At 36.5% G+C, this 24,739-nt stretch overlaps 1 protein-coding gene and 1 long non-coding RNA gene across 5 annotated transcripts in view; one reads left to right on the top strand and one right to left on the bottom strand.

Annotated features, from left to right (window-relative positions):
* The window catches only part of DOCK4 (dedicator of cytokinesis 4), a 256,017-nt gene that overhangs the window by 86,524 nt on the left and 144,754 nt on the right, over positions 1–24,739 (top strand). For all 4 annotated transcript variants that reach the window (XM_040594831.1, XM_040594834.1, XM_040594832.1 and 1 more), the window contains exons 2-8: positions 2,944–3,027; positions 4,022–4,062; positions 6,479–6,534; positions 8,393–8,489; positions 12,319–12,467; positions 13,864–13,948; positions 15,671–15,822. In XM_040594831.1, coding sequence (XP_040450765.1) covers positions 2,944–3,027; positions 4,022–4,062; positions 6,479–6,534; positions 8,393–8,489; positions 12,319–12,467; positions 13,864–13,948; positions 15,671–15,822 — 664 coding nt within the window. The remainder of the gene's footprint in view (positions 1–2,943; positions 3,028–4,021; positions 4,063–6,478; positions 6,535–8,392; positions 8,490–12,318; positions 12,468–13,863; positions 13,949–15,670; positions 15,823–24,739) is intronic.
* Positions 171–24,059, bottom strand: LOC121088556. Its single transcript, XR_005827987.1, has 3 exons — positions 21,459–24,059; positions 18,242–18,247; positions 171–182 (listed from the first exon to the last, which is right to left on the bottom strand). It is a non-coding gene; the product is annotated as an uncharacterized LOC121088556 (long non-coding RNA).

Genomic DNA, 24,739 nt, shown 5'->3' on the forward strand with positions numbered 1-24,739 from the left:
ACCGTAACTACCTCTTCCATGACTTCTTCGTTATCCTCAGTGTAGTCTACTTCTGTAAATACACCACAGATAAACTAAAAAGACATGAGTAGCCACCTTCTCTCTCAGTCCCAATTCTGTAATGTGACTTGGTTATTAGAAAGTCAGGCAAGCAAACATTTGTGTGATAAGTTTGTGGATTCCTGTGCTTTGCATTAAATTCTCTGCTGCTCTGCGATGTACCTTCTTTTGTTTTGAGTGGCATTGCTAAAGACAATGAGCTGCCTGTTTTCAGCCTGACCTCACTGCAAGACCTCCACAGGAATCCAGCCAGACTTCTATGAGTCGATGGGGTAAATGTGCTGGCTCGGTGGCCCAGGTGATGCCCTCATTTCTTTCTTTCTTTTTCTGATATGCTCTCCAGGCCATCCTCCTAGAAGATATTTCAAGGTATAACTTTTTTCTTCAATACATGCCCTAAAACAAATTCTAGCTATTTTCTACACTGTGCCAGATTTCAATCTCCTTTTGCCCTAAAAGTGTTTTTTAAAACTTCCTTTGGAAAAAAAAGACCAAAAAGAAATCTTTAACAGATTCAGTAACTGCATAACACAAACTGAATGTCATGGCAAAGTCAGATCATAACAGTGTGGCGAGATATGTTGGCTCTTAAGGAGAAAATTACTGTCATTCTTTGTATCTCGTGGAGTTTAAAAGTAAGACATCTCACAACTGTAATAATACGCAAGGGTTTGGTTTTGCATGCTGCCTCTGTTAATACCTTAACTTTATTTCAGTGGCTGCAGGTGCTATTTTGGCAGGCTTCATAAATTGGTTTTGGTTCTTGCAAGCTAGAAAGGTGACTGGAATGACTCCTGTCAATCCAGTGCCTCAGAGGAAATTAGATACACGTTGTATTGAGGGAGTTTTGGTTTCATTTTAATCTGTTCATAGTTAATAAGCTGATTTAATTTTTAGATCTTTGTATAAAAATCAATTAAATCACATTTTTCAACTCTTAGACAAACTTTTTTGATGTAAAAATACTGTCGTGCAACTAACCTTCTTTAAAAATGATGTACTTGATCATGATAGGGGAATCAAAGTAGCTGTTTTTATTTCATAATGCTTATCTTGGCGTATTCTAGTTCTACCCTTGAGAGTAGGAGGAGCACCAAAATGAATAGAGATTTATTCAAAACTTTTGCCTTGGATTAAAAAAACAACAACAACAAAGAAAACCAAACCAAAACTTAATGCTACAAATACTTGTCATGTTACATCAAACTCTTGGGGACTAACCAGGCATATAATGTCACAGGCTTTTTTAGTAGGGATAAATAAAGATCATGGGTTAAGCACAATGATGATTTAATGATGATTGAAGGGATCATTGAATTCACTGAGCTTTGAAGCCTTTGGATTCCGAAGAAAGTTTTGGCAAAAATGTACTTTTTGTACATTTTTATACATTCCATCCTATAGTGTAAACCATATCCTGGTGGTTTACTCTTAAATAAATCTGGAACTTTCTGGCAAAGATTCACAAATGAATTTTTGGGTTTTGTGGTGGTGCTACATTGCAGCTAATCTCTCCTGCTGCCTTTTGACACACAATTGACAAGCACAGGCGGTGGATGCCGGGTTATGTGGTGTTTGAGCATAGTCTCTGCCTGTTGCAGGAGAGACCTCTGACAGCAGACAAGAGCCACCAAAATGGGTTGTTGTGACAAGATCTTGCCAGTCCTTTGGTGGAAAAGTAGTTACTTCATACGCTTATCTGCACCCATGGGGCTTCCTTTAGGCTTTTACGTGTCAGGATTTCTTCTCATGCCTCTGAGTTGGTGTGTTTTTCACTTGGCTGTGGGATTTGGGTTTTCAAATCTAGGTGGATGGATATTTGATAGCAGCAAGACCACTGGTAGGCCACTAAGTAATTTTGTGCATTGTACCCTGCTAATACTGGTAGAAGGCCGTTTTCCTCTTCAGCTTCAAAATTAAGCTCCAAAAGAACATTATAATATGGAGAATCAGAATCACTATTGCTTGGTCTCATGGCCTGGATTAGGCAATATTTTAAGTCAGAGTTTCAGATACAACAAACACAGGATTGAGTAGCTGAATCGCTATCTAGCATGTTAATAGATTTTTAGCATTAGTTGGAATAAGAATTTTGGGTGGCTTTTGAGTATTATATTTTGAGTCTGAATGAAAAAAAAACCAAACAACCTGGCTACTTTTTTAGCACTTACAACGTAAGTCTTAAAATTTGACCATTGTGAGTATTTGGGAACATCACTGCTCTGGCAGACATTTTGCTTCTGAGATATTTTTTATCTCTAGCAAGGGAAGGCCATTTCTGTAGCTCTTGTCCCAGCCTGAGCTCATGACCTGGACTTCACTGGCATCGGGGAGGCTGCAGGGGAGATTGTGTGTGCACTTAATGTATTCTAGTAAACAACACGCTTTTATTGGTCTGCACCCCCTAACTGTTTCCTCACATTTGGGATTATATGTTGGTTCTATAGCATCCATTAAGCAAATGTGAAATAAGGTTTTCCTTTTTTTGGCATGTGGGTGGAATAGATGGCAACAAAAATACTGGCACTTTCAGCTTGCAAAATTCTGAGGTCTGATATGTGTTACTGTGAGCATTTGGAATAAAACAGTTTCTGTCCTTCCGGGTAGTTACGGTCTGGCTAACAGTGCTCTCCAGTAGAAGCTTTCTATTCATGTAAAGGAGGTCTGTAGATGTTTTGGTTGTGTTTTTTTTTTCCAAGTCCTGTATTTTAATTTTTCTGCTCATAAAAGTGGCTTAACCTCTGAATCTTTCTACAGATTATTAAATTTCAGTAAGCCTGTTTCTTCTAAAACTTAACTTCCCCTGTTAATATACTATTTTTGTTAAGAGGAATAATAATTTGTATTTTAATGTTGTAAGTAAATGAAACTTATATTTTTCAGTAATAGCTGGTTTTCGAGGGACAGTCCCACATGGCCTATCACTGGAGATCGGAGACACCGTTCAAATATTAGAGAAATGTGATGGTGAGTTCACAGTTTGGAATTCCAATGATAATGAAGTTTCATATATTGTTGATTTAACCCCATTACTATTCACTTACTTTCTTAAATGAACACATTTTTGAAGTCAATAATATAACGCATTCTGACCTCTTAATTTTTTTCACGGTTCCAGTGTGCTCCAAGACCTATAATAATTAAATTTCAGTTCATTCTTAGTATTTAATCTCTCTGTTTAGTAAACTTTCATAGAGGTTAACAGTTAAGACAGCAAGGAGTTCTCATTGTGATTCTTATGCTTTCTTGGTATTTCCAAGGGAAGCCTGGCTGCTGTCAAGACCCTTTCAAATAAATTCAGTCATAACTTCAAATCTTAAAGCAGTATAAACATTCTCTTCTGCCTCTGTTCTGAGGTAGAGAATACTAATACGATTTTAGCAAATGTCCATTACTAGTGTAAGAGAAATTAAGTTTCATTTTTTACATAATCTGCCTCCTTAATACATTGCTTAAGGCTTGTCTGCCAGTATGAATTTCTGATCATTTAGGATTATATAGGCATTTTTTGGTTTCATATCAGGATTATATACCTGTAAGGATACAGGAGGCATAGGATCTGTTCTTTTCAATCAGGTATATCATGAATTTTTTATAGTAATGTGGTTTATAGATTTAGAGCATTAAGTCCCAAAATTATTTGTAAATGTTGACAGTGGATATAAAACAATTTCCCTTTTGTCTGGCGTGGTGTCTAGTGCAAAATGTGCCTGGGTTACAATGTTAGAAACATTTGGGAATAGAGGTTTAAAGAGTAGCTCCTTAAATTGTGTGAATTAAGTAATCTGAATATGAGCTGGTTTAAACAAAAGACTTTTCTTTCATTGTATGGAAGTCTTTTAAATGTGTGAAGTCTGACAGTTTTATATTTGTCCTATCTGTCCAAAAGGGAAAGATGAAATCTGTTTTACATATGGAAACAATTTGCATACTTTAAAAACAAAATGTTCTTTCTTCACAGGATGGTACAGAGGATTTGCCTTAAAAAACCCCAATGTTAAGGTAAAGATCAATTACAGATTTCCACTTTTTGGCAAAAATGGATATTTACTTTCCAAAAGTTTGTAGTCTCCATGTCAGTGTTTGATACTTAAAACCCCTAAAGCTTAGTGTTAAGTATATTATTGATATTGCTTTAATTAGATTTGGACATGGACTGCACTCTGAAATGCTCCGGTGTATTAGGATGAGACACTTTAGAAATCTGAGGCTCTGGTGAATTTCCTTTTATTTCTGATTTTTAGATTGTGAGCTCAGAGAAAGCCAAGTTGAAGGGAAAAGACTTCTGAGAATACAAATTGTAAATACTGTTGGAAAAGTTGGTTAGACTGTGACTGTTTTGCTTGATGCTGTAAATTAATTTGGAGCAACCAGTGGAGACAGCTAGTTATAGAAGCCACGTGCAGAATATCAGTTGAATAAAAGATCTGTATTGTCATGTAAAATATATTGTTAGTTTTATTTTTCTTTGATGTGTAGTTTTTATTTCCATAGTAGTGTAGTTGATAGTGCTCTAAACCAGACTTCACGGATATTTTTTCTGCATTCAGATGTGGAATATGAAATTTGTATTTCAACATTTGTTCATGTTGAATATGTATAGGCTTTACCTATCTTATTTGTCTTTCTATTTTCTTAATCTCTCCTGTTGACTTGTATCTGTGACTGGAAAGATTTTAATTTTTTTTTCCATATGGGAAACCATTTCAAGATTTCTGTTTTTTCTCAACACATTAAGTTTTTAGTCTTAAAGCCAATGAAGGAGGATCTCAAATCATCTATTGCTCCTTTAAGCCCCATTGTAAGCTTTGGGTTTTTTTCCCCCCCCTTTCTGTTTCCAACCTTCTTCAGCTGCAAAATAGGGCACATGTGTGCTAATTTCAAAAGTTTCTTGTGCTCATGTCATAAGTAATTGGCCTTTTGTGCCTAGGTATGCAGTCTCTGCTCACATAAATTTCCTTTGCTTTATATGGAAGGTCAGTGTGAACAATAAATTTAGCCACAGAGTCTAACCCGATGTTTACTACTTTGACCTCATGGATATAATGCAATTTGGTTTCTAAGACATGAGCAGTTGGGATTTGTTATTGCATCTTCTGTGTCTTTTGCTGCAGTTCTCACCACATGCTTGCTGTCAGTCTTGCTTTGTGGTCTGTCAAATGTGTTGATAGAAGTTATGAACAGGTTTTCTAAACATGACTTGATGTGTGAAGAAATGAGATATATATTTTCTGCTTTCCTGGTGTGAATGTAAACAGTTTCCTGAATTGGATTTTTGAAGGGAGTCTCTCCGAAAGTAAAGTAAGAGCACCTTGTAACTCCACTTGTTATTGGTATTGCTCTTATTAAATAATAAAAAAATCTCTGAAGAAGATTCTTCCCTTTTTATTCTGCCAGCTTTGACACTCAAATTTTATCTGTGGCAGCTGGTCTGCAGTAAGCATGCATATGCAGCCATCCTGATTTCTGGCACTTCGCTACAAGTGCGAGGCTGTACATCTTGCTGCCCTTGGGAGATCCTCTCCTGAACTACTTTACATTATAGAGGAGTAGGAGCATTTACAAGAGCAGTTGCCTCTACATAGTAGATGCATTTTTGTTGGAAGTCTAATGTCTATGTTAAAAGCAAGTGGGACACCGTCATCACAAAGGAAAGCTATATGCAGCTGTACTTATTGTAAAGAGAATGTACATGTATTTTTCCCTCATTGCATTATGTAATGAGCTGTAGTATATTATGTTCCCAGGCAGAAGCTTGAAGTTGAGCTGCGTCATCTTGCACATTGTTCTGATTTATGAAAGTTGGTGTCCTGTAAGAGCAATTTGACTGTTGCAGCAATGCTGCCCATTCAAAAGAACAGTGGAGAGCCCTTCAAAAAAGGACCGTTCCTGTCAGGCCACTGAGGCTCTTTAGTAGGCATCTACCGTAGCTTTTTGTGCATTGCAGGGTATAGTAGCCACCAAATAAAACTATGTTGACTTTATTTTACTTAACAAGGTTCAATAAAAAGTTAACTTTATTTATTTTGCTTTTTTAAAAAAAAACCCTAGCTGAAGATACTATTTTTAACATGCAGTTGATGTTACCCCCCCACAGCTGGTCCATTTTTTGTCAAGGTGGGAATAATTGATAAAAACATCTAAGAGGAGTGAGGTCTCAAGCAATCTTCGACATGTACTACACTTGTTTATGTTCTAATTTTCTGAAGTATTCAAGGATTTAAACTGTACTGAATCATGGCATTTTCATTTCCATTAGATCTATAGTGAGAATGTATGCTTTTTTGTGAGTGTTTTTGGTAATTATTTGGAGAACTTTTAATTCAGCAAGCATTTGCATACCAAATGGTTCTAAATTACACTGAAAATTATATAAGGGGAGTTTTTTTGGTTTTACCTAAACTATTTTATTTTTCAGGGCATATTTCCATCCAACTACATTCACTTGAAAAATGCGTGTGTTAAGAACAAAGGGTAGGTGAAATGTTCTGGATTCAAATATTTAAACATGGTCAATGGCTTGTACCAAAGATCTTTTGTGGTTATAAAATCAAGTCATGATTTTGTTATGTTGTAATATCTTACTGCCCCAGAACTTGAAATTACTGTCCTTTTTAAACTGGTACTCCTGCATGGTCATAAAATTGAGAGTGATGTATTGTGAAAAGACACGCAGCACAATTGGGAATATCTGTCTGTTTTGTCTAGAGGAAAGAGAAAACTGTTGCTTCCTGCTGCTAAGTTTGGCTTGAAAAAGGTATTGCCTTAATTAGAAGTTACTCTGTACAGAAGCTGGCTGTTTAAGATTAGTTGCTTTCTTTGAGGACAGCAGTTGTGCCCATTGTAAAAAAAAAAAAAAAAAAAAAAAAAAAAGTGTATCACTTTTGTAAGATTTCACTCAAACTGTAAATGAATTGAGATGTGCTTTCCTTTACTACTTCAGGTAATGAAGAGCCAATATTTTTGACAACAACTGATCTCTCCATTTTTGGAAGAGTTAATAAAAAACATAACAATTGATTAAAATTAGTTTAAATAAAAATTTAAATAAAAATTAAAAATAAATTGAAATGTTCTGACTAAAAGAAATACTGACTATTGGGGTTTTTTTTAGATGTATCACTTAAAAAAATCTGTCAATGATGTTAGTTCAACAATATTTTTTTCTGATGTTTTACTTAATTTGGGAGCATTCACATTTTATCATTTATTTATATAATTAATATTGATACGTAACAGTTTGAAACCTGTTTGGGTAAAAATATTTCTCACCATAATAGATGGATGCTTAAACATCAGGTATAGGTGACCTTCATTTTGGGAGCATGATTGAGTAGAAGGTTCATGATTCATGATGAGCAAAATAATTATGAAGACTGTATTCATATTTAAAATCTTGTTCCCACAGGTGAAAATGGCTCCACATTACTGTTAAACACTGTTGTTTGGTGTGGAGCTCAAGCCACGTATGGTTTGTTGTGGGCTCGATCCTTTCTCCCTTAAAAGTGGTTTTAGATAATACTGAAAGTTTGGTGAAATAAAGTTGTTGTAAACTATCATAGTAAAAAAAGGCTTAAAGATGGAATAATTTTTGTCAGCAGCCCCCCTGTGACAGTACTTGCCAGGAGTTCAGTCATTGTTGCCTATTTCCTTTGTTAGTCTTTCCCATTCCACATATTCAGTGCCCTACAGTGCGTCATAGCCAGGGGCTGTCACATTGTTATGTGACAAAAGTAATCCAGGCATGAACGCAAATCTTTGAAATACACTGTGTGTCAGAGCAAAGTGTTAGTGATGATGCTGTACGAATTGGTGGTGTGGTAGAAAGTTTTTAGTCTTGACCAAGCCAATCCAACTTTTTCTTGGCCAACGTCAAATAGGTGAGAACTCACTCACACTGTGCTAGTTTTCTTTTGAGTCTTTGTATCCTCTTGGAGTTGAAGGAATGACATTTTCTTGTCTTTTTTCTATGAACAGAGATGTAAAAGAGTGGCAACAATTGCTGGTTTGGGATCTAAGCTAAAGTAGCAAGATCCCTTTGGAAATTGCAGGAATTACTCTGCTGTGAAAGTAGTTTTTGACATGCTTATATCATAGTAGAAAACTCACCTTGACTTCTGAAGGACCAAGACTTTCCATGAGGTTTACATTATTTTCACTCAAGACTTTTCCATGGGGATTAATAAAATATACAACTGAAAAGTGTCATGAGCTGAAAGAGCACCTATATAGGTTGATCAGCATCCCTGTTGGCAGGAAGGAGGTATTTATATTAGTAACTGTAATGGCATTTGTAATGTTTATGTAATATGTGTTCTTCTGCATGTTACAGACAATTTGAAATGGTTATTCCAACAGAAGATTCTGTTATTACAGAAATGACGTCAACTTTAAGAGACTGGGGAACAATGTGGAAACAACTCTATGTGGCAAGTACCCTGAATAACGTTGCTTTGATTGAATGCCAACTCAAGACACAGTGTTTTAGATGCTCTAGTTTAAGTATATATTTCAGAAAAAAGCATTCAGTTTGGTTTGAACTGTGCTAATTATGGAATAAATAAATGTCTTAATTTGTTCCAATCGTTGACTTACTACTGCTGCTGAACTTGAGCAGCTTAGTGACTGTGTCTTGTCCAGCTTCATCGTGTAACTGTTGCATCTAGGGATTCCTTTGCTCAGTTGAAGTGTTGGAAGTAGGTGTAACAAATTATTGGAATTTTATTGAAATATAGAAATTCAGTATGTTATTGAAAATATCTCAGCCAGTTGATTTAATTTATACCCATTTTCTTACACATTTTTATTTCCTCTCACATTCACACACTTAAGAGCGCTGAGATGTATCCATGTTATTTGACCAGGATCTCTTGCATATGACACAGCTCAAGGGATGCCAGAGCTTGTGTCCTCGTTGCTGAGAGAGGCTGGGGGCTGGTTCTTGACTAGCAGTAATGAACTGATTCTGGATTTATGTACTGCACATTATAGAATTGGATTCCGGTTTTGAACTTCTTCCTTATCTCACACTTCATAAGTTTGAAGTCCCATGTTTCACAGTTCTCTTGGTTTCCTTATCTGGATATTTTGTGGCTCTGGTCTTTCTCTCCCTCTCCCCAATATCTTCAGGTCAGTTTGGTTTTCTTCTTGTTTAAATGAAATGGCACTTCCATGCCATAACCTTTCCTTGTTCTGTCATTTCTTCTCGTACTTATGTATACATTTTCATATTGCATTCATACCAGTCCTAGTAATTTTATAACAACTCCCTACAGAATGCCCCTCTATGAAATTGTTCTGTTTTAATAGATGCTTACAGTCTTACCTTTGTGTTTAACTATCTTAGTTGATCCATCTTTTCAAATTTCACTTTAAATCATGTTTTTTAGCCTTAACCATTCCTGTTTTCTAACCCATATTCTATTTGTTGCTGCATTTCTGGACTAAGAACTGGATATAGTATTCCAGTAGTGGCTGTGCAAGCAGCAAAACACAAAGTGGCAATAAATAAATAACTACTCTTTCTTTCTCAAAGAATACCCGTGGTGTGTGTTATTTCTATAAATTCCATTTATCACTCCATTGTGCTCACTTTGTAAATTGGGCCTCTCCAATTCTGTAATTACATCCCTTAAAAACTTCAGTTGAAGAAAAGTTTATACCAATAAAAATTCTACCATTTCCTTCTCTAACTGGCTACCACCTTAGGTAGAAATTGTTTTGTTTTGGTGTACTTAGAACACACAAAAAGAAATCTATTCAATATCTCTCTTTATTCTGACTGAAGTCCAGCTTTTGCAGACTGTTCTGCATTTTTCTTGCACATCATAATTAAGGCATAGTAATAGCTATAACTTCCTTTTTCCATGTCTACTTCCATTTCCTCTGTGAACTGAACTTTTTTCTTTCTCTTGACTGTAGAGTTGTGTCTTTAAAGGTTTAACTAAAATATTTTAGTTTTAATTTGTGATTTGCATCATGAGTTTCTTAAGTTTTTAACACTTGACCTTCTAATCTACTACACTACAACCAAAACATGATTTGGACTGGGCAACCATGTGCACACATAAAATGTGGTCAAAACCTGTTCACTTGCATCTACGTAGTCTCCAACCCTTCATGTTAACTCATTGTTGATTTGATAATTATAACTTAATTGTGAGAAGATTAGCTACGTTCTGATTCAGGGGCAGCTGCTGCTACATAAGAAACAAAAATAAGTGGTGCCAGCAGACCTTCTACAAATCAGGATGGTACAGAAGTAGACAGTCTGCTACCTTTTTGAGACTCTTGTATGGGTTGTGTTCAGAGAGGCTTTTTGGAAGCAGATGACCTTTCTGAAACCTGCAGTTGCAGCAGTTTCTAGTTTGCTTAGTGAAAGCTTTTATACAAGAGCCTACAAAATCAAGTATTTATTTGTTGGATTCTAAGTAATAGAGTATCACTTTACACTTGACAGTGAAATTGTAATTAAGCAGTATGAACTGCTTCTTGAGAAACAAGAAAGTGTTTCTTCAAAGCTTGTTTGAAATTACCCTAGATTATAATGGGAAGTAGCTTTCTCTGTCTGAAGCACAAGTGTGATTGCTTTTTGTATGTTAACAAGTATATTAGTATATTGGCTTCTCCTGGAACAAAAGGAGCAAAAATATGATCCCTTAGAGACCTAGATCTACAATGTAAGCACAGTTGTTTGCAGATCCAATCAGCAGTTTGAGATACAAGCAACTCATAGACAAATTCTAGAGCTTTGGAAAAGAAAGGATACCTGAAAATGTTATTTTGAACTTAATGGTGGTGTTAAACATTAGCATGTCTCTTGTATTCACATGAATAATTTACTTCTGTAGAGCTTTTCATCAGATACCAAAACCAAAAATGCACCTGAATTAGTGTTTGGTTTGTTTTTTACCTGTAGAAACAAAAATCTTTATACACTGGTGTCAGGAACTGTGAAAACATACTGTCAGTCTAGTTCACTAAAACATTTGTATAAAAAAGTCTTTTTTTGTCTTTTGCTCTTGATTTAAGGGCTATTTGTATGACCATTTTTTTTTGTTTTCTTATAAAGTTCATATCTTTCTATTGTTCATACTGAAGTTGTTCCTCTTTTGGCAGCTTTTTCTTCACTGCTGTTGTTACTGCATGTTAAAAATACACTGGCTTTCTTTTTTTTCAGACAAAAAGCCAGGACAAAAAAATTAATGCCCATTTTATTAAGCTTATGAAGTTGAATGACTGTGAAGTAAAAATAGTAGATTGACCAAATGACAGTTTGTCAGAGCCCTAGAAACATAAAAGTTACTGACAGAGAGTAATGGTGCTTCTAAGTGAATTTTAGCTTTTATGCAGCAGAAGTAGCTGAACTTTGTTTTTATGCTATTTGTTCATAGGAAGAAAGAAAAGGGAAATGGTCTTAGGGTCTTTTGGCAAGAATTAGCAGAACAAATCTGAATAGGAATGTTTTTTCAACTTTGTGTGATGCATCATATAAACGGAGGTTGCAATAATTTCTTCAAGCTAAAGTTTCTCAGAAAAACTTTGTATCAAGTAAAACTAGAATTAGTGAATGAAGAGTTAAAAGAAATTCTGTTTGGGAGGAAACTTATTGGAAATTGTTGTCCTTAACTGGTATATAATTAGAGTAGGAGGATGTGGTTTAAAAAGCAGTTGTATTCACGTAATTTCTCCTACTTCACAGTTAGATGAAGAATAACTGTCTGGGCAAGATTCTGCCTATACGATACTATGTATTTATGGTCAGATAGTAGTGTGTAGAGTTATATCCATGCAAGAAACTGTTAAAAGAACATGAACACTTTAAAGCTATTGCCCTTTCAAACACTTACACTTCAAATAGTCCTGAATTACATGATCACATACTCAGTTTGGATGAGACAGCAGTACAAAATGAATATGCTCTTGGAATAAAACAGTGCTATGGCAGGAAATAATTTGTTTTTAAGGGTTTTTTTTTATATCTATCAAAAAATTAGTCTGTGTTAACATGAGACATAAGGAATTGGAGTGAAATTTTGGAGTGAGTGTGGTGCAAATACAGGGTCTGTGCTAAGCTCTGAAATTATTTTATATGCATACCTGTGTGCAAGGTAAAATGGTTGCAGTACGATGAGGAGAAAAAAGACTAAGCAGGGGAATAAGGAAGGAGTTTTATTGATTTCCCCACCATATCTGTATTTCTTAGGATTGTCAGCTTATACAAGTGATGTAGAGGCAATTATATTTTTTATCTCACAGAGGAATGAGGGGGATCTCTTTCACCGACTGTGGCACATAATGAATGAAATCCTAGACCTGCGAAGGCAGGTACTTGTTGGCCATCTCACCCATGATCGCATGAAGGATGTCAAGCGACACATCACTGCTCGTCTGGACTGGGGCAATGAGTGAGTACTAATTATAATGCCATGGCTTGAGGCTCAGTGTAGAATGTTGAAATAGGAACAAAGTTTTGATAGGCATTACCATTTTTTTTTCTTTTAACAGACTTTCTCCTTCATTGTTTTTCTGTTCACTATGTTTTAACAGTGAAAAGTGACTTGGCACTTTATTTAACTTTTTTCTGTCTGTTTATTTTACATAATAGTGGCACTGTCTACAAAAGAACTGCATTGAAGTATCTGCAACATCCTATTATGTCTTTTTAAAACATACCTGGCCAGATTCCTATGTGATGCAGTTAACATCGCTTTATTGTCTTAACTGAAACTGTACTGGCTGGAATTGCTTTCTCTTTGGCTTGTATCACACAATTCAGTTCCTACTTTGGTGTCTCTTAACATGCATCTTGCTACTATGCTCTGCACCTTTCTTTTATCTGAATAACTCATAAGAGCTAACACAAATCGTATTCTCTTTTTTGTTTGCTTGGTTTTGGTGGTTTGGTTTGTCTTTTTTTTTTTTTTCCCCAAAAAGTGAGAAAAAGGGCAAAATACCTTTTGGCATTTAGCGGCTGTTTTCAAAGACTTCTCTTTAGCCTATATTTATTCAGTTAAACTCTGACTAAATGCAGCAACATTAAATATCAGAATTCCCTGAATTTCAGGGTTTTCTGCAGCTACTGCTATCTGAAAGCTGAAATACCTAACACAGTGGAACAACTGTGATTAACATTAACTGTGTATGATTAACTGCTCAGAATTTTGTGCTAACCAAATGGAATTTTGATAGGTTTTGAAGTGGTTAGTTTCTACTCTTTAAAAACATATTTTTGAAAAACTTTCTAATCTTTCAAGTTTTTCAAAAGTTCAGCATGGGTGCCCTATGTGTTCTTAATCTTTATTGCTTGCTGCTGTAATGAGAATAAGTTTTATTCCAGTTGATACAAGTTCATTTCATTATTTTGTTTAGGGGATGCAGCCAGGCAGCTCTGATGCCTTCCAGTCCAAATTAAAAATAAGATGATGATTTGGCATTTGATGGATATTCTTCTTATCTTCTTTTCCACAGTTGTCATTCAAATTGAAGACGCTAGTGTGATTGACATTGTACGATGTCCACAATAGTACAAAGGACAATATCAATTGTACATTGTCTACAGTGTGAAACAGATGTAAAAATTTTGGGGAAACATATTCTATTAATGTCACAAAGTGAGGAAAGTGGGGAGGAATCATCTGTGAATGGTGAATTCAACCAAAATATATTAAAACAAACTCTAAACCAACTGTAGAGTACCAATTAACATATACATTGTTTGTTGTAAATGTAAATGGAAGCTATGAGTTAATTTGTTTCCTTTGGGTGTAGAAACTACTTATTGTTGTTCCATTTTTCATACAGACAACTGGGACTTGATTTAGTTCCAAGAAAAGAATATGCTATGGTGGATCCTGAAGAGATCAGCATCACAGAGCTCTACAGGCTGGTGTGTGAATATAGTACTCAGTACTTTTGCTATCAAATGACATACTGATGTTTTAATGCAGCTTTCTTCTACTTAACCAAAAGTACTTTTATTGATAAAATAAAATGACATTTCATAGTGTAATGAGTTTTACTATGAGGGAAGTTTTCTTTTGAATAGTTATGTCATCTTTACATCTGTATGAGATGCTTTGCTTTGATATCAAATTTGTGTGCACACATGCTCATTTTACATGTTATTTGTTAAAAGTTTTATTTTCTGATATATCACTGAAATTGTGACTACTAACATTAATTTAATGAGCAATAAAAGCTTATAAGACTCTTTTTCATTAGAGTTTTACCAGACACTGGAGTCCTGTTAGGTAAGATTTATGGAAACACTCATGGTACAAGTATCGTCACAGTTAATCATACTGAGCTACTGGTCTTTTTTAATATGTTAATGTAAATGGCAGTTAAACTGCATAGAAGAGCTCTCGTTTGGATATAAAAGCCCATCTTGATTTAATAAAAGCAGCACTAATATTTCTTATTCTGGTTTAATCTCCAGTGAGGTCTAAGAAAACTTGCCTATTAACTTATGTGGGTTTTGGCTCATACAAGTGCTGCGGTTGTTACAGACAGACAGTTCTGAGCCTTACTTGTTTAACACTAAGGTTTTATTTAAACTAGATTTTGTTTATATTAACTCTTCTGCGTTTAAATACAGAATAAACAAAAATATAATTGCTACCATTTTCTGTGGAGCTGAAATCATATATTTTTGATAATTTTTAGCTACTTATGTTGATTACTTGTGATGTCACGCCCAATAGTAACTTCTTCATGCTAGAATCAGTATACCTTTGGGCAGTTTCAAAGTCATAGTAGTTGTACAGAATCCTGTTGAAGCACTAGATGAAATAACAGTGAGGAACCATTAATCATAAGAAGAAACATACAGAGGAAGAATAACCCAGAAAACTAATAATGGAACTCATGGAGTGGACTTTGGAAAATAGAGGGGTTAAAAAAGCCTTCAAACTGAGGTTATCTTGGGCTAAGTCACTTGGGAAGATTGATGTTTAAAATTATTTTTTATGCAATGTAAGGGAAAAATAGTACAACTTAAGATTGTCCTACTCTTAATGGACAGTTAAAATGGTGAAGATTAAACTGTGAAATCAAATCAAGAGAATTTAGTATGTTCTTCGTAGAGTCTGCCAATTATAAAATATGGATGTGATTTTTTTCCATTTTAAAATACTGGTATTTAGTCTTTTGCAAAGGCATTTTTGTGTATTTGAATGCTAGAATATCAGATCATTAACTATTTAAACTAGCTATGAAATACTATATTGTTCCAGCACAAAGTTTTAAAGTGGCTTAGAATTTTCAGAGTACAAAAAAGGTACAACTTCTAGAGTTATTGTTTTTCTCCTAGAAATGATAATGGTGCAGTGCAACGCTAGGAAAGTCACTTCCTTGCATTCTCCTTCTCAGATTAAAAAAACAAAAAACAAAAAACAAAACAACCAACAAGAAAACCCAACACACACACTCCTGCAAACCCCCCTGCCCCCAAACCCCACCGCTTTTATAAGTTAGTACTGAATTAATTTTTTTAAAATTAAAAATCTGCATTAAGAAACTAGTTCAGTATTACATCTTCTACCTCGTTTTGTTTTGAGATTTTTACAGTTAATTCAAACTGCCTGCTTGTTGTTTGTGGTATTTTTAGATGGAACACCGTCACCGAAAAAAAGACACACCAGTACCAGCGAGCAGCCACCATCTTTTTGTTCAGATGAAGAGTCTAATGTGCTCCAATCTGGGAGAGGAACTGGAAGTAATCTTCTCGCTCTTTGACAGTAAAGAAAATCGGCCCATCAGGTACCTCATGATATTTCACTGGAATACTGATTTTATAGACTCTTAGAATCATTTAGGTTGGAAAAGACCTTTAAGATCAAGCCCAACTGTTAACCTAGCACTGCCAAGTCCACCACTAAACCATGTCCACAAGCACCACATTACCTGTCTTTTAAATACATCTAGGGATGGTGACTCCACCACCTCCCTGGGCAGCCTGTGCCAATGCTTGACAAACCTTTTGGTGAGGAAATATTTCCTAATATCCAATCTAAACCTCCCCTGGTGCAACTTGAGGCCATTTCTTCTTGTCCTGTTGCTAGTTATCTTGGAGAAGAGAATGACCCCCACCTGCCTACAGTCTCCTTTCACATACTTGTAGAGAGCAATAGGGTCCCCCATGAGCCTCCTCTCCAGACTAAACACCCCCAGTTCCCTCAGCTGCTCCTCATGAGACCTGTGCTCCAGACCCTTCACCAGCTTTGTTGCTCTCCTTTGGACACACTCCAGCACCGCTATGTCCCTCCTGAAGTGAGGGACCCAAAATGTAACACAGTATTCAAGGTGAGGCCTCACCAGTGCCAAGTACAGGGGGACGATCACTTCCCCTGTCCTGCTGGCCACACTGTTTTGGATACAAGCCAGGATGCTGTTGGCCGCCTTGGCCACCTGGGCACCCTGCTGGCTCATGTCCAGCCAGCTGTCAGCCAGCACCCCCAGGTCCTTTTCCACCAGGCAGCTTTCCAGCCACTCTGCCCCAAGCCTGTGATGTTGTGCTTTACATAAGCTTTGTCAATACACACTGTATGTTTTGATCCAGGTGAGACATTTCACATTAGAAACAAGCAGAAGAGAGTCTTGATTCAGGATAATTTTTTGCTTCCTTTTGAAACTCAGTTTCTATACTTAATAGTATCATTTTAGGTTTAAATAATGTGTATTTCTCGGTCTTACTCTGTTTACCTGTTTCAATTTTCAGTTGATTTTGTTTGTCTAGGAACATATACACCGGTATGCATACAAAGTGAATGTTAGTTCTGTGACCTACAGATCATTTTTCGGTATCTCTATTATACTGTCTCCTGATCAGTGCACATTCAAAACTTAGAACTGTTGCTTGCTCTGTAATATTTATGAGATAAATTCTCCTAGGTACATGACTGGAATTAGTGAATTAAGAGTCTTTTTTATAAAAGGAACCTGTACTTCAATGAGGAAATGCCAGTTCTTTGGTAAAAGTCAAACTCAATCTCACATCAACTTTGGGTTTCTTTTGGCCTCTTTTTTTTTTTTTTTTTTTTTCAGCTGGCAGCTGATCCTGAAACCATTCTTTTTCTGTTTCCTAGAGCTTAAATTCTGTGAGACCCCTGATAACCCTTGAATTTTAAAATATTCAATAGTTATTTCCAGCACATTTCTGGATGAGAGAGAGAACATGGGAGTGAAGAATATTGGGACCAGTATGCAGTTAATAAATATGAGCGCAGGAGGAGAGCAGAGTTCTTGCAAGAGCCTTGTAAATTGTTTGAGGAATGTGTCAGGAAGATTGAACAATTAAATGCCTGTGCAGTGGTGATGCAGGTGGTAGGTCGACCCTGGCTGGATGCCCAGTGCCCATCAAAGCTGCTTTGTCCCTCCCCTATTCAGCTGGACAGGGGAGGAAAATGTAACAGAAGGCTCATGGGTCAAGATAAGGACACAGAGATCACCCACCTGTTACCATCATGGGCAGGCAAAACAAACTCAACTCTAGGAAAATAAATTTAATTTGTTACCAGTCAGATCAGAGTAGGATAATGAGAAATAAAACCAAAGCTTAAAAATGCCTTCCTCCAGCCCCTCCCTTCTTCGCAGGCTCAGCTTCACTCCTGATTTCTCTGCCTTTTCCCCTCCAGCAGCACAGGGGGACAGGGCCTGGGGGCTGCGCTCAGTTCATCACACTTTGTCTCTGCTGCTCCTTCCTCCTCAGGGGGAGGCTTCTCATGCTCTGCCCTGCTGCAGTGTGGGGTCCCCAGGGGCTGCAGGTGGGGACCTGCCCCACCGTTACCCTCCATGGGCTGAGGGGCACAGCCTGCCTCACCAGGGGCTTCCCCAGGGGCTGCCGGGGAACCTCTGCTCCGGGCCTGGAGCCCCCCCTGCCCCTCCGTCTGCACCGGCCTGGGGGGCTGCAGGGGTACTCCGCTCACACAGCCTCTCGCCTCTTTTCTGGGTGCTGTTGCACTGCAGGTTGTTTTCCCCTCTTCTTATATATGTTATCCCAGAGGCGCTACCAGTGTCACCGATGGGCTCAGCCTTGACCAGCGATGGGTACGTCTTGGAGCCGGCTGGCATGGGCTCCATTGGACATGGGAAAGCTTCTGGCAGCTTCTCACAGAAGCCACCTGTAGCCCCCCCTGCTATCAATGCCTTGTCAGGCAAACCCAATGCAATAGGAGATCACCTTCTGCTCAGAAGGCTCCCATTCTTCATTTGCTGCTGGTTTTTGGCCACTGTATTTTTCTCTGCTCTCCTTGTGAGAGAAGGAAACATGTTCTGGAGGCAACAAAAACCACCTGCTTTAAAACTGACCGCCAGAGAAATGAAAGGCTGTTCTTCAAAACAAAAAACTGCTTAGATAAGACAGCTCAGAAATACATTAAATATAAGCTACTCCTCTAAGTCTATTAATAGGGTTAAAAGTGTTACTCAAAATGCATAGAAAGCTATGACTGTGTACTAGTTGTTGTACGTACAGCAATAGACCAAAGTCCATGTGGTTCCATAAACTCCTGAGTTTGACAGATTTATGCCTGTACCTTTTAGTTAGGCAAGATAAATAACCAGCACTTTGAAGGAATATTACACTGAGTAAATTGATATTTGTTGTTAATGAAATCATATATAAAAAACTGTTGTTACAGTGTTAGCTGCTAAATACTGACGATTCATTCTGGCTTGCGCTTCAGACCTTAGTAACTGAAATGCAGTTTACTGTTGTTTCTGAGGATTAAACGTGCATCAGGGCATATCTTTTGTGTTCACTCCAGTGAATGCCACAGCAGGTGACAGTTTTACAAGAGAGCTTCAGATCTTGACAGAAAAAAAATTGGGGTGTTATGGATTGCTGTAAACAAGGTTATGGCAGTAGTGATGGTGCGAAAGCAAACGGATTGGATTTCATGTTCACATGAGAGCACAAATTCTAGAGCCGTTTGTCACATGCTTGCAGTTATCTGACCTTTAGATATTGATTCCTGCCTCCAGTGTCTGTTTGCAGCTGCTTTACTACGTGTGAACTTCCTCATCCCATTTCTGGAAAACTTTGAAGAAGTGAAGTGTGTTGCATTGAATCCAAACTGTATTGTAGGGTATGGGGGGAATGACAAGATGAACTTTGTGAAGGTAGTTTGCAACCATCTGCAAAACAAACAAATGTACACCCCACAACAACAAAACCACAACAAAAAACCCTCACAAGAAACATTTACCTCTCAACATGTTTGAAAAAGCTGCAGCGGAAGGGATTTTACAAGAACAGATGAAATACAAGTTATATCTGAATCGCAGAATGAACTCTGGAGTGCAGAAGTGTCCAAGTTGGAGATTTAGATGGTCTTTCTTGACTAGACCTGGAAGTGACATACCTAGGTCATCACAGATGTAAACCTAAGCTAGCTGGGTTTGTTGTTGCACAACAGTATGGTGTCATGTATAACGTGTATTTGGTACAAATGGATGGGGTATTTGAAGTCTTTAGGCCCTGGCTGATGCATGCATGAAACAGCCTCCCTCACAAAGATGATGTATGAGAGGAGACAGTTTCTGTGCTTCTCAGGTAATGCGGTTCACACTCTGCAATGACACCAAAGCCTGCTGGCAGTAAGAGATTTGTGGAGCCTGGATATGCAGACACTTTTGCTCATTTCTGATAAAAGTGCAGGTCAAAAGCTGTGTGTGGCAAGCTTAAGGTCTGTCACAACCTAGCTGTGTCACTTGTCTTGTGGTCCAGTAGAAAAATGCTATGAAAATAATACATGAAACTTGCTAATAGCACAGTTACATTATCATGTATAATTCCTTAAGTTTATTTCCTGAAACAGAAAGATCTTTGATTAAGAGTAGAAGTATATGAATATATATGACTTAAATTTTATTTCTTCAATTTGTTACTGATAGTATTAGAATTTTTTAGTTTGGTTTCTTTGGACTTGGTTGCTTTTTACCTCAAGTTTTGGTTTTGGAAGCAGTGTATGTGTACCAAACTTGCTTCGGGTGGGTAATCCTGCTTGTTTTAATGAGACCATTTCAATGCGTAACATTGAGTAGAAGCTCACAGGTACAATTGCTCCAAAATGTGCCTTTGTGGATTCTAATACAGTGTTCATTGTCCATCTGATAGAAATTGGCATAAAGTGAGTGATCTCTGTAGCCCTTAAAGAGTTCATTTGGAGAGAGTAAAAATAGCAGAATTGACATTTAATGATAGAATTTCTATTCTGATATTTTTCTTAAGACTAACTTAGCTTCTTGGCAGGTAGACCTGCAAATGTAAGAACCCTATTTGATTTTTTTGTAACCTCAAGTTTATGCAATTGGAATAGCTTTAAAAAATTGTTGGAGGACTAGAACCAACATTATCTGATTAATTTTTTTAATTGATTGCATATCTTTTTATGTTTTATGTTACCTGTTTCATATATTCAGCTGTTTGAACAGAAACATCTGTTCCAGTTCAACTGAATTGCAATTGTAGGTATTGAAGTGGGGCAAGTATCTACAAAAACGAATAGCAAGGCTTTAGGAAGCTGCAGTATAGTAGCTCCCTCCTAGTCCAGCTCCAGACTAGTGCAAGAAAAAGCAGAAATAGTATGAATCTATATATTGCTACAGAGTTTTTACAGAATGTTTTCATAAAATTTGGAGTATTTATACATTAGTGATAAGAGGATGTAATTTTTACTAAAATGCATAAAACAATTTCATTTTAAGATAGTGAGTTGGCAAATTTGCAATTAGTGATTTTTTTCTAATCAGCTAATGTCAGGTACTTTGAAATGGTTTAATTTTTCTCTTCCTTTATTTGGAAAATATCTGAGTTATTATTAATGTAGATAGCACATTACCATGTGGAAAAGTCTGTGCTTTGAAAAAGCAAGGAAAAAAGGAGGTACTTGGTAACATAGGAAAGGTATGGTTTAATAGTTGAGCTATATATTAAAGCACAAGAATAAAGTCATCCTTAGACCATTGTAAAATTGTAGCTTTCTCAGGCAACATTAAGAACAGATAAGTCTTAGTCATTGAAAAATGAAAGGTAATGAAACTTTTTGGTTTTTTTGCTATAGTTAGATTCTCTATGAAAAAAAGCATGCCATAGCAGCTGAGACAAAGCAAGTTATAAGCAGAAAGCACAGTGTGTTAACAGTTCTTCTGTTTGACCTGGGACTAGAATTGAGTGTCTCATAAGAAAACATGACATCATTACATGCTAAGAACAGATTAAAAGCATATAGGTGTATACAGTAGAAAGAAATTAGATATCAAATTGAAAGCCACGATCCTGAGTTTTGGCACACAACTTTTCTCTAATTCTCATGAGCCTTGTGTTTTGCCACAGGATCTAAGGTCAGTAAGTATTCTGGGCAGGGCTGATTCTAACAGGATGCAATGTTAGCCACTGTTTGTCTTTGTAAAGACAACCAGAGAAGGAAGAGGACAATAGTAATAATTGTAATTCCCTTTACGCTTTATACAATATCTTAATGATGATTGCCGTGGCTTAAGAGACAGTCCAGACTTCTGGAAGATAGGAAATGTAAGTTTGAATATTCAAAGGCAGAGCAAGAAACTGAACATGGCACTCTTTTTCTTAAAGAAAAAATGAACCCATTAATATAAATCTGTTCTTCGCCTACACTATGATCTTGTTGCTCTTATTAAAAAAAAAAAAAAATTAAAAATCCAGAGTGGTCACAGCATGCTTCATATTTAAATTTATCATTGGTTCCTCTTCATCACCTTTTGTTTCTCTGATTAGTTGTGCTTCATTAAAAAAGAATCTGTCCTGAAAGAACATGCATGTATGTCTTCAGGGTGGTGGTGGGTGGGGGACGACTATGCCATCAGGCTCTGCATGAGTAGGTGGAGGTATTTTTCTGTAATTACGAGTAAGATGCCAAAGTTAAGACATATGCCAATGCTTAGCATTTCCTTTTTGTTAATTTTAGAAGGTTTCATGATGAATAAATGGACTTCAGGATTGGAATCCAGCTCCAAAGACATCTAAGCTTAAGACCTTTGTGTAAATTGCATCTCTAGGCTCCTGTCACAGTCTACAGAGACCTAGTTATAGTCGGTGAAACCTAGAAAGCTATTCAGCTGATGAAATGTCTGTGTTTTCTTTAGGGCATGTTGGATAGCTCTTTAAAATCCATAGGCTGTATTGATTAAAGAGCTGCTCAGCATATCCTGAGGTAATTTTGAACTGAATCTATCCTATTTCTTTTTTGGATTCTGTTTCAGTACTTTAGATCTCAATGAACTTTGGGCCTTCAAGTTCAGAAAAAGTTGATGCTGAATTTGTAAAGGATATAGATACTCAATATTGGTTATCTGACTTCCTGACATTAGCCACTCAGAGTGGAATCCTTATGGAAAACAACTCTGAATTTGCTCTTCAAATATTTGCAAAGGATTTAGAGTAGATGGATCAAAAATAACTTATATATGTATGTACAATTTTACTATTGTTTCTTCAGCAGATATTGAAATTCTTTTGTTAGAAGAGAAAGCATGGTCTGTGTGTCTCTTATGTTGTGGTAAGCAGTGTACATGTTTAAGAATAGTCGTCTAATTTAACATATAAATTGGTACTGTCATTGTGTGACTTACCAGTGCATTTCTAGGATAACACCTTTTAAAATAAGAGGTGTAAATTAAAGCAATAAAACAAATAAACCCATTATCGTGGTTTTGATAATGTATGCTTTAATAAAAGGAAAATTAGGTAAGTTTACAACTATTATTATTTGCAGTTAAACAACTTTTCATCTTAAAAGCATGGATAAATGCTCATAATTTTCCCAACATGTACTAAGAATTAAATAATATATTTTTCAGGTGAGATGTGAAAGTGTGATGTTGAAATGAATTAGTGACTTACCCAGAGGAGAAAACTGATATCAGATAGTGACAAAAAAATCATTGTGATGCTTGGGATTCTTTTTGACCTTCAGTCTCCTGTACTAAAAACTTTTCTAGATTCGTTAACAGCTGTGATGCATCACTTGCACCTGGTGTAGTGTGATTAGTGCCCACTTTGTGCAACAGAGATTTTTTCTGTCAACTTTAGCAAGCTAGGGATGAATATACTTTTGCAATCACGTGCCATTTGGTTGGAGCAGTATGGGGCTGTACTTTACTCCAGGCTTTAAGTGTAGCTCAAAATTGCTCTTAAAAATAACTGTTTCTAATTGTGTCAGTTTCCACAGTAACTTCAGTTCTGTTGTGTTAAGTTAGATGTAATAACAAAATACAGGTTTATTTATGCCTTTATTGTTGTTATTAATAAACAGTAGTAATAAATATTACTTTGCAGACTCTTTCTTCATTGATACAATTGTCTAATGTGTGTCTTCACACTTTAAAAGGCTTCTTTTGGATGTGAATATTCTACTTGTATGAAAGCAAGAAAACTATTTAACTGGAGTGAGTAAATCTCAGTAATGACATGCTTATGCACTTTATGCATTAGGACTGCAGTTGCAAGTCATTAATTTTCTACTTAATTGGTGCATACCAATTTCACTTGACTGTTCATGCATATGTATATATCCATATTTTCTAGCTAAACTAGCTGCTAGGAATAATTTTTGTCATCACTTAAATTAACAATAAACAGCTGAAGTCAGCCCCTGGTGATTCTTGGAGTTTTCCCTGGTGTGTTCTTGTATCTTGTTCCATTTGCCTTCCCTTCTTGCTGTTTTGCAGTTTTCTTTCCTAGAACAGTAACAGCCCCTGAATGGGAGAGAGCAAGTGTATGAATGGCACTGCTTTTAACATGGTACAGCCATATGGCTTGTCCTAGTAACATTCTTATTTTATGCATTACTACATCTTGTAACCTTACATTCCTTCTCCTCTTTCATTTCTGTTAAGGTCACAAGCCCTGGTTTTGTATTCAATTTTTTGTTCTTTAAGGAAGTAAAAAGCTATTTTGATAACAATTTAATTTGTAGAACCGATCACACTGTTAGAATTCTAAGGCAAAATTTTTAGCATACACAGTTGTAAAGTAGTGTTGTTACTGTATTTGGAAAATGAGAGGTTCATGATCACATCTTTTCTTGAGGCTTTTTTGTCTTTCACTTCAGTCTTGTTTTCCTGGCCACTGCTGAGCTTTTACTGGCTACTTAGAGTTGTACAGCATCTTAGACTGTTTCTGAAGTATTTAATCTCAAACATACTCTGTCTAGATCTATTGAGAATCCAGATGGTAGTTAATTAGTGTTCTTAAGAAATGCTTTTATGAAGTCTGTTCCTTGAACCTGGCATGCTCAACAAACATTTGAGAAAAGCAAGATCGGAAGGACTTACCAATTTAGTATTGAGCTTTGATTATTTTTTTTTTGTATCATCTAATGTTCTTATAACAATATGAACAGGTTGAAAGTCTCAGACTGCTGTCTACTTCAGCAAATAGTGACAGCCAGTAGGAGTGAATCTGTAGAGCAGCGGTTCACGCTAAGCCCAATGTTAACATGTGTAAATGTTTTAAGGATTTTACATTCCAGTTCAGTTTTACGTAGAAGAAATCCAGTTGACTAGCTTGGGCTGTTCTGCATTGTGAATCAAAGTGCAGAGATGATCAGAAGATTTTGTTCAGAAGCCAACACCTGATTCGAAGTAAGAGAGTCATGTAGATGATAAAATAGTTATGTAAGATGGATAATACAGGATC

Source organism: Falco naumanni, chromosome 5 (genome assembly GCF_017639655.2).
Source record: "Falco naumanni isolate bFalNau1 chromosome 5, bFalNau1.pat, whole genome shotgun sequence".
Lineage (NCBI taxonomy): Eukaryota > Metazoa > Chordata > Aves > Falconiformes > Falconidae > Falco > Falco naumanni.